Source organism: Arachis duranensis, chromosome 3, assembly GCF_000817695.3.
Source record: "Arachis duranensis cultivar V14167 chromosome 3, aradu.V14167.gnm2.J7QH, whole genome shotgun sequence".
Classification (NCBI taxonomy): domain Eukaryota; kingdom Viridiplantae; phylum Streptophyta; class Magnoliopsida; order Fabales; family Fabaceae; genus Arachis; species Arachis duranensis.
Genome location: NC_029774.3, coordinates 22,317,907 through 22,329,156, shown reverse-complemented (window position 1 = coordinate 22,329,156; position 11,250 = coordinate 22,317,907). Strand labels below are relative to the sequence as shown.

At 26.6% G+C, this 11,250-nt stretch overlaps 1 protein-coding gene across 12 annotated transcripts in view; it reads right to left on the bottom strand.

Moving 5' to 3' along the window:
• The window catches only part of LOC107478098 (U11/U12 small nuclear ribonucleoprotein 25 kDa protein), a 66,413-nt gene that overhangs the window by 21,892 nt on the left and 33,271 nt on the right, over positions 1-11,250 (bottom strand). For 3 of the 12 annotated variants that reach the window (XR_008007066.1, XR_008007067.1, XR_008007072.1), the window contains one exon: positions 7,627-8,026. The exons of 1 other annotated variant lie outside the window; for it this stretch is intronic. Coding sequence is in view for 1 of the 11 variants with exons in the window: in XM_052259080.1 (XP_052115040.1) it covers positions 9,674-9,790 (117 nt within the window). In the remaining 10 variants the exon portion in view is untranslated. 8 more of the 12 variants (XR_008007077.1, XR_008007069.1, XR_008007074.1 and 5 more) reach the window with 8 other exon arrangements.

Sequence of the window (11,250 nt, the reverse complement as noted above, 5' to 3'; positions counted from 1 at the left end):
TATTAATGAATTTTAATATTTAATAAATAAATAATAATATTAAAAAATTTTGAAAAGATATTATTATTAATATTTTTAATTAAATAAAATTTTTTAAATTCTATAAAATAGATTTTTTTTTTGTGAGCGTCCTTCTTAATTCATTTGGTTAATTTTCTCTATTTCAACTACTATAATTGAAAAATCTTTTTCATTTATAAATATTGTGAAAAATAACTCAGAAACAAAAAGAAAGATGAATTTTTTGTTAATTGTCTTTTAATTAATTGAAAAGAAAATTGTTGAAAAATCTGACATAAATTCTATTATCGATGAATTTTATGATACCAAGAATCGACTACTTTATTAATAAAAATTACATACATATTTTTGTACTTTAAAATATATTCTTTATCGATATATTTTTGTAATACATTTTATATTATATAATTTTTTAATATTATATATGTTATAATTGGCCTTTCCATAATAATATTTTTAGATCTGTCCCTGGTTATATATTATGGTGGTTATAGTAATTATATAAGTATTGTTAAAAATAAAATCGTATCTTTTTTATATTTTGGTGTCATTTTTTTTAAGCAACATTTTTTAAAAATATTATTTTAATTTTAACAATACTTTTTAAAATACTATCATCACTATAGTCATCCTAATATAGTCATACTAAAATAATCTAATATATTATTGTGTTTTTAATAGGAATAAACTATTATGTTTGATTATAAATATCTGAATATTAACTATTAAAGATATAACATTCTTTAGTATGGCTTTTTTTATTAATTTAAATTTTTTAAAAATAATTTTATGATATTAAAATTTATATAATCAAAAAATTTAGAGTCCAGACCAAAAAAATAGCATAAGATAATAAGAAAAGAAAAGAAAAAAACTTATATACTCTTTTACGAAAAAATATAAATCATTTATGTCTTATTTTAAATTAGTTTATTTTTAAGAAAAGTTATTTATAACAAATATTAATCTTCCTGATATAACATAATTTGATATTCACTAAAAATTGTTTAGTTTGATAAAACTGTTTAATTAATTACTCATTATTTATTTTTCTGAGATTTCTGAATAACTTTGTTGAACTAACTTAGTTTTTTATAGATGTAAAATTAGTTTTTATATATTTCATGATTAAATTTGTCTGTGATTAAATGTTTTTGTAGTATATAACAATGTATTCTTTAAATTGTTTACTATATTTTAAAGAAGAGCTCAGATATTTGCTCATCTTCTACTTACGATGACTGTATATTAAAATTAGTTATTAATATAAAATATATTTTAAAATATAAAATATATATTAAAAATAAATGAAATAATACATATTTATATATAAATATTAAAATATATAATAATTAATTTTAGTGCTTGATTTTAGATTTTTAGTAGGCATGTAATATTTTTCTATAAACTAATACTTTAATTTGGAGTTGAATGTAGAAAAGAAAAAGATATAATTAGTAAGTTATAAATGCCATTCCGTAAATGGTTAAAATGTATCCATTTTGGTGTTTTAGGACCACATATGAATTTCTGGTTTGAATTTCAATTAATAATTTTTGTTCAAGGTACATTTAATTTATTAATTATTCCTCATTCTCATTAAAAAGGAAAATGTTACATCAATGTCGTCTCATGTCACTTTCATATTTCTATATAAAATAAAATATTTAATAATTATTTGCTGAGACACATCAGACATTTTTGTTTATCAATCTCCTTATGTACGTTGCTCTTAATTTGTTTTTTAGACTACTAGAAAACTGTTTAGCAATTTCTATTATAAAGTAAATCATGTATGGATTTTACTTTAAAAATGTTCATATATAGAGATAATAAAATAGGATTTACGCACACACATAATTTATTTAACAGTAAAAATTGTTACATAAATTTTTAATATAAAAATAGCATTTTTGTTTTAGTTTTGACATTAATTATTGAAAAAAATGAATTTAAAAATGTAACAGATGATACGCTATATATGCTTTAAGAACTGATATATTTAAACATATATATCTTTAGAATGTTAGAAAAAATTAAATAACTTATAATTAAAAATGCTTAGCTTGTCTATTACCATATGTAGATAAGTGCAGTTGGAGAATCAACAATTCAACATTAGGTAACATCAAACAATACCATGATTCTTTTTAATTTTTTATGCCACATGATGAATACTCGATTTATGTTTTAAAAAATGAAGATGCGCATTTGTTTTAGGACAAAGAAATATGCATTTTATGAAAATTAAACTATATTTAATTAAGAGACGTACTAATAGGGTCAAACATGATAGAGTTTCTTACGTATTAAGCTTTTGGTTTGTGTGGTAGGTGTGAACTAAGGCATGAACATGGTAATATAGTCACTGTTATGTTTTGAAAAAACTGATAAAAACATTTTTTATTTTTTATAATGATAAAAATATTTTTAAAATATTGTAAAATACAATAAAAATTATTAAAAATATTTTTTTATAAATGACAAATAATTTTTGTATTTGCAAATTACTTATACATTTGATCTAAAATTTTGTAAGAAATTTTTATAACTATTTGAAAAGTACATAAAAAAATAAAAATTTTCCCTAGAATTTTTTCTTGGCCGTTAAAAAAAATAAATCGCAAAATCTACTAAGTAAAAAATCACCAATTTTAAAGATAAGAATATTTTATTTTACTAATTATTATTACAAGATAATCGTATCAGAATTTAATTTTTAAAATATATTTAATGTTAGATATTTTTGTTGTATTTTAAAATGTCTTGAAAACGTTTTTGTCGTTAATAAAAATAAAAAATATTTTGTCAACGTGTTAAAAAATCGAGAGCAATTTTGATAATTTATTTTTTAAAAGAAAAGTGTATTTGAAATTCGTCACAACTTTATCTTAAGATGGATTGATGAATCACTTTGAATGGAATTACCCTTGGATATTATAATGATGAAATGATAAATTTCAAATAAATACATATAAAATAAAGGATTGGTTTGGTGATAAAGCTATTTGTGAGTTTTCCCTTCATTTTCTTTTTGCAAGTTGTCCAAGTTTAGACCCCACTGGATTCAATTTTTAGTTTAAGAAATGTATATATTACTATCTTTGATGGAAGAAAAATAACATAAATATTAACTATATATATATATATATTATTTAACTTTATTTTTAATTTATATTTTATATTTTATATATATTTTATATGAAAGCTGATTTAATTATTATCCTGTATTTCACTCTAAAATCTGAAATATCCCATGTATTACAAGGTTTTCATCACAAGTTTGTCTTGAAGTGAAGTTGATAATAACTATATTACCTTTTAAAACATAATTGAAATGACCGAATTGATTAGTTGTAAGAGGCTTGTTACACATACAAGTCTTTTTGGCTTACAAGTTTTATAAGTTGGCACAAGCCCAATAAAACACACGCATTACACTCCCACATTCAAGAGTAAATAAACGCACGTTATTCAACCACTTCCTGATTCCAAAGCGCGCTACTCACCATACATTATGAACGACTCTTCTTCTTCTTCCTCCATGAAAACGAGTTTTTTGCCAAATTTAAAGATAATAAAACTTCACAAATACACCCAAACAATTACAGAAATACACTCGAATGATTACAGAAATACACCCAAAGAATTACAGAAATACACCCAAACGGTTACAGGAATTCACCCAAACGATTATAGAAATACACCCAAAGGATTATAGAAATATATCCAAAGGATTACAAAACTACACCCAAATGATTTAAGAAATACACCCAAAATTTGTTGAAGTACACCTTATGCATAATTCAGAACTCTTTCTCTTTCTACTCCTCATCTTCTGCTGATTCTTTTTCTTCAAAAACGATTTCAGAGCTTGATGTCAAAAAATAATGGAAATCGAAAATAACGAAGAAAGAAAATAGAGAAAAAAACACGTAAATGAAGAAGGAGAAAGAGAAGGCAAGAAACAAAAGAAAAGAAGAAGAAGAGGAAGAAGGACGTGCAGCAAGAAAAAGAAGAAGGTGCAGTAAAAACGTGCAGTAACAATTGAAGCGCGTTAATATAAATAACTTGTAAAAATGTGTATAAAAAAAAAGTTTGTATGTGGAGAATTATTCTAGTTGTAATATGAATGTTGGACGATTGATGACTTGGTTAGCTAATAAGTCTAATTATGAACTATGTTCATATTTTAATTTTTTGTTTATCAATTTTTGAATCTCTTCAATTAATCAATTATATTGCTATATTAATTTTAGTATTATATTTTAATTTTGTTTTATATTAACTCTTCAACTTATGATTAACAATTTTTAGACAAATAATGTTTTTTACATCATTTATTTTCCCTTGGATTGTTTTTTAATAAAAACTTATGTTGTCTTTTTGTGTTCGTTTTTTTTTTTCACTTCATCTTTTATATTCTTTAATTAAAATTTGTGTTAATTTGACTTTTTAATATCAATTCTATTTTCACAACCACTACTGTCCTAAATATTACTATTGTAAATTACAGTAACCTTCCTTTATTTTCTATTTATTTATTCTTTTCTACTACACGTTGTCTATTTATTGGTTTTAATTTTTACTTTTATGCTAAATACATTGAAATGATTTACTATTACTAATACAAATATATTTTTTTTTAACAACAATGCTAGGAACCAACTCTATATAAGCCAAGAATCAGCCAACTGGTAAATCAGAAACACCGGTGACTTTAACCGGATGTTGCTATTGATAGGCATACGGATGTTTCTTTTTTTTGTAAATTGGATGGTTTTGGATATGATTTATATGTTTCATGTGTTATGCATTAATAAAACATAATTACTTATATGAAACTAACTAATGAATGATCAAAGCATCTGTTCCATGATTCTCTTCTATCACTAGCGTATCTTCCCTCATATTTTGAACGTGGTCAACAATAATTTAAAAAATAAATTAATAAAACTAATTATAATTAATTATGTTGTTCCATTCTTGGCTGATTATTAGTTAGTTCCATATACTTTTCCTTTTTTTAATGATCCTCACTAATTAATTCCTCATAAATATTATAGTATTTTCGGTTTTTAATTAATTTCTCTAGGGTATATCTCCTAATATTATATACTGTTTGGAATCATAATTTATCATAATTCTTAATCAATTATTCTAAAGCAATTAAAGCATGTCTACTATAAATTCAGTGATATATATTAACTTGAACTATATTCTTGAATGGGGAAATTAATAAAAAAATGAAAAAATAAATATTCTACCGGTAGATTTTGAAACATAAACTATAAATCACAAGTTATTTACATATCTTTTTTGGTTTTAAAATTTGATACTAAATTAAATATAACTTAATCCTTAGTTGAAAATGATATGTCGATCAGTTCACGTACTACCGTTTTTTTATTTAATTTATTTGGATATTATTCTAATAAAACATATGAAGTGAAGAAATTATTTTTGTAATTAAATTTAACTATATCTTTTTTCTTCTTTTTATGCTTTTTTTCTTTCTTCTTCAGCTGAATTTTATTTTGTTAATAAGTTATTGGACTAACTTGATTGAATTTAATAACTAAAATGACTTGGTTATATAACATTATTGTATTTTAATTGATTGAAAACATTAATGATAAATAACATGACAAAATAATAAAATAAATATAATGTTACTCACAAATCTAATATTATCATTTAATAATAATTGTAGGGTAATAGACTTTTAAAATCTAATATATTTTTATACTTCGTTTGATTTTTATTAATAAATTTTGATAGGTTAGATTGTTTGTTATTTGTACATATTACATAAATCATGTTAGCGTATTGAGTGTTTGTGTTTTTATACATAGAATCATGTTAGTCTAGTGGGTTTTATATACAATTCTAAAAGCATATTATCCTATCATTATTTATATGTTAAAGGATAACATTGGATTTGTTAGTAAATGGTGACAAAGTAGTATCGTGATTTCGTGTTTTTTTTTTTTTTTAATAGTGTACTAACCTGACATGATTTATGTATTAAGAGACAATATAATTTTTCAATCAATCGCAACAAAATAGAATTATTTATGAATAAATAGTAATATTTTTTATTCTGTGATTATTTATATAAATTATAAAAAGAATTTATACGTAATAAATTTTAATTTAAAACATTTTGATAAATATAAATTTTTTTTTAATTTTATTTTAATATAAAACCAAATAACTCACTCCTGTAGATGCAAAAATAATAAACATTCTAATATTAAAATAGAATAATGCTACACATCTAACTTTTTATGAACTAAGTCCAACTAAGTTAAATAATAAGACTTGGAATAATACTAATTATAACTAATTTTGTTATGTTAAACTAATTTGATTGAACTTGATTAACAAAAAAATTTGGATGTGTAGCATTATTATAAAAGTAAAATTTCTTTTGCAACTAGCATACAAAGAAATTTTAATGCAAACAAAATGATCTTCCTGTACATGAATACGATAAGTGGTGTGAACATCAATTTTGTGACTTGGGATTCGACAGAAAAAGAAAAATTGGAGCTTGGAGAAGTACCCTTGAATATTCCATTTACTTGGTCTGGACAAGACTTTCATATTGTCTACGAAAATAAAATAAATTTTAAGAATTGTTAGATAGCCATAATCAATTTATTAGGCGGTAAGATAAAAAATAAATTGGATGAATGAAATGTTTAAAAATAAATGTAATATTTATTGCTAAAACATAATTCAGGGCAATTTAGATCAGAAGTTTATGAAAATGAAAATAAAAATAAAAATGTTTGCTTGTATGTTATATTTAATTTGTTGCAAGAAAATTATTATCATTATTATTATTGTCGCCGATGTTTTTTAATTACTGCCTATACTATTATTATGATAATTATAATTATTAAAAATGATAACTATATATTAAAAATGTTTATCGTTATTTTCAAAGGCGTAAATATATTTTTTTATGTTTATGAATTGAGTAATTGACCAATCAACTCTTTATTAATAGAAAAAGAAATCATAAATTTTAGAAGTTCAGAACATTTCCCAATGCTTGTTGAGAAACTAGTATAGAACAAGATTGTAATTTTATCTTTTTCTTGATGGGAGAAGGGAAGGACAAGTCTTTTCTTCATCATGATCATTAGACGAACAATTCTACCTACAAAATTCGACCATGCATTATTATTATAATAGTACAAATAATTATTTTTACAAATTTGTTACTTGAATAATGATTTAAATATATAAATTGCTTATACATTGTATAAAATTGATCTCAAATAAATCATCTTACATCGCTATAATCGACTAAGGCCAGCATAATAGCATCTAGTGTTCTTTACTTCTTTATTTTACGTCAAAAAGCAACGTTTGCAGCGCTGGTTTCAATTTTAAATTAATATATTATTTTTCTGTTTATATTTTCACGGGTATAATGTATTTAGTGCTAGGCCTCATTTGTTTGTTATTCCAGAATAAAACAAGTACTCTTTTAATAAAATAAATATTTCTGAGATAAAATGAGTTATTTGTTTTATACTATTAAAGATCAAATAGAAACAAAAAATATATAATTTATTATGATTTTTGAAAAGTTTAGAAGATGCATATAGAGAAAGAAAATTTTAGATCTTTGTAAAATAAATACAAAAAATAGATTAATTACCAAGATATGTATCGAAAAGGTGGAAACTCACATGTAGTTATTTTTATGTGAAATTGATATTTGAGAACCATTCGATAATTTGATAAGTTTGACTACGCGTGAGTTTTCATCTTTTATTTACTTACATTACACTCTTGTGATCTGTGAACCGCACTGCCCTTCTCTTTCCTTTATCTCGAGTAATCTCTTCTAGCAATTCGAAAAACCACCATCCACATTCCCAATAGTAGACATCATTCTCAGGTCCACAAGGCCATCTTTGTTCCCAAGTAGCATGATGACACTCTCTTCTGAATTCATAGGAGCACAAAGTAGTTTCTACTTTACCTAAAAAAAGATATCACACTGCAAAACTAGATAAAACAGTTCAAACAGAGGTATAACCGCAGAAACAGAAAACAGCATAACGTTTTCAGTCAACTCAACACATCAAAAAAAACACACTACACGAGTCTGAGTCCAATGAACAATTGAAGATGACCAAGTAACAGATCAAACCCTTAGAATATCCAATACAAAAACAACTCATCATTTCAAGAGTGCAAAACATAGCAAAGCTTAATTAGCAACAAGAAAATGCAAAGCGCAACTAGGAGGATTGTGTTCAAAAACATCAAGCATACACAGTGGAATAGTGCAAACAAAAATTTATCAAATAAAAGTTTAACACAAGATAAGACAGCGGCCATAAAACCTCATTTCATGAGTTTAGTATCACCTCAAATTATTTGGACAACGTAGCAAGGTACAAGAGAGTACCTCTTGAAGTGACGTCTTGTGAAATTTGATGTTTGTCCCGCAAACGATGAGCCACACAACTGCACGACCTCTAGCTCGTCCACACAAACACATTTAATCCAAGAGTCTCCTCTTTATTATCCAAATCTTGTTCTCCGTTGCCCTTTAATGAACAATAACCCTTTTAAGAATTGGAGAGGGTGGTATCTAGGTATTTCACTATTGAAGAGGAATTGTGTTTTTCACTTAAGTGTATCCCCAAAGCCCTTTATCCTCACTTGAGTTCCCTTGACCTTTCTCCCCACCACCCATCATGACCCAGCAAGCACAAGCAGCATAAGACGAAAATAGAAGCAGAAATCACTGAGAAATGGATGAGAGGACGAGAGAAAAAAGAAATAAACATGTAACTATTGGGGCCTTGGGTTTTAATATGATGGGAAGTACTAAATTGAGTCCTACAAATGACCAACGGCAACTCACGGTTGTTAAATTGAGGGACTTATTTAGGCATATTTGAAATTGGGGGACAAGATTGATTCACCAGTTGAATACTTGAATTCGAGACCATTTTGGCATTATCCCTATATTAGTTCTAGGACATTAACTAACAGTTTAAACATTCATTTTGACAATGAAAATTACTGAGCACTTGAACCTATCTAGTATCTAGCATGACAATAAGAGCTCAATCAATCAATGATGGCAACTTGATCTTGTATTGCAGACGACATTGTCAAACATTCAAGGGATAAAACTCCAGCGTAGTGATGGCAGGTTTGCAGCAAAAAGATGGGAATTTCTATGGATTATAATTATTAAAAAAATAAAAATAAAAAGAACAAAAAAAGTTAAGAGTTCAGAAAATAGAAATGATTTTCTAAACAAGTAAGCTAAACCACAGGTCAACTATTCATTAAATGCTAAACTACTGGATTTTATGAGTTAGGTGGTTGGTGAGTGGTGACTTCAAAGGTTGGGACTCAGACATTGGGGTTTAGTGCTGGACCAATAGTGAAATTCTGCTGAATATAGTTAGTTATAAAGAAGTATGATAGAGACTTGGGTATTATGGGGTGCCCAAGGTCTCACATCGAGTAATATGAGATGTTTGATGTTTTATTTAAGAAGAGTGGTTCCTTCCCTTAATAGCCTGTTTTTATTAGTGCAGGTAACAAACAGAACTCAACCTCTCAACCATTTTAAGATATCATAACAAGTTATGACACCATGGGCTCAGTCTTCACAATTTTTTTCATGTGAAAGCTTATTAAGGCCATGAAAAAAGCGATGCTTTCTCCTCTTTGAATGCCTACGAGACTCTTTGGTCATGACAAAGGACACAAAATGCACCTGCATAAGCAAAATGTTTTTAATGAAGTTAATGAAAGTTTTTAGTAGGATGAATTTTTTTAATGGTAAAGTTGATGAATATGATTTCTATTTCTTAATTGATACAATTGAGTTATTCAAGACATTTGAAATAACATGTTCTATTAGTTGTATCATTATAATGTAAAAAGTAAGCAACTCACATACTTCACAGTAAAAAATATCAATACATAACCATTTTTAAAACTCTATTTTTTACTACATATATTAGAATAAGTATAATAAATCCATGCCACAGGAAGACTTATTAAACAATCTTTTGTAAATTGATGACCCCTGATCCTCCATGGTTTTTGTGATATCCATTTTTGTTGTTAATATTTCTTCTCTTGTTAAAAAAATGCTATAAAATAAAGAAGATTACAGGAAAGAAAGTGGACAAGATAAACACAATCCATAAAGACTTAGAATTTGCTAGACAAACCTGGGAATTATTACGTATGCCAAAATTCTGAAGCGGATCATCATCCCAATTACCATATATCTACGTAATTGCCTTTTGCTTTGCCATCAAGACCTTTATGTATGAAGGTTTGAAATAATATCTTTGCCTAACTGCACCTTGTAGAACAGGGATAGTAATTGATGGACTGGACTATATGAGGGACAGGATAATACTACAAATGAGAATGCTATCCAACTGTCGATGGTCCTGAGACATGGTGAGGGCTAAACAGGTGTGTGCACTACCAAATTTACGCACCTCCCTAACGAATTAAACTATAATCGGTAGGCATTCAAAACCAAAATAATCATGATAAATGAAAATATACATTATAATATAAAGTAAGGCTTACCAATATCTGAGATTCTGTTGGAGGACAACACGAAGAATCCAAGGACATCCTGCTACAAATTTTCTACAGTGTACATGGTACTTTGATCGATCTAACTCCATAACTTGATACTCAGCACTTTTCCGAATGCTGTAATTCTTCAACCTTGCATAACTGGCTATCTACTTTTGAATATGTGACCAATGCAAAACTCAACACAACCATCTATGTTGTAATTATCCCTACCCATATTGAAAAATAAAATTTTCTCGTGCATCGTGTCCAAATCCAATGTATGATAGTGATTGAGTACAATTGATAACTCTGGAATTGGTTACAGGGCAGGCGAAAGATACCGAACTAAAGCACCGACTGGAGTCTCTGGTACAAACTCCTCATCATCATCAACCTCAGAAGAAGCACTATCGTTGCTATTGGCAACATACTCCTCATCAAACTCTTCCATGTCTACCACTGGACTAGCACATTGTAGCAGTGGTGGTGCAAGAGGTGGGTCATCCTGGACAAAATTCGAGTGGCCAGAACCACCACCACCAACATCACCCACCTCCACAGAAAACTCCATCATTTGTTCTACCATAATTTTCCCATGAATATCAAACATGAGGTCACATGCTCATCGCC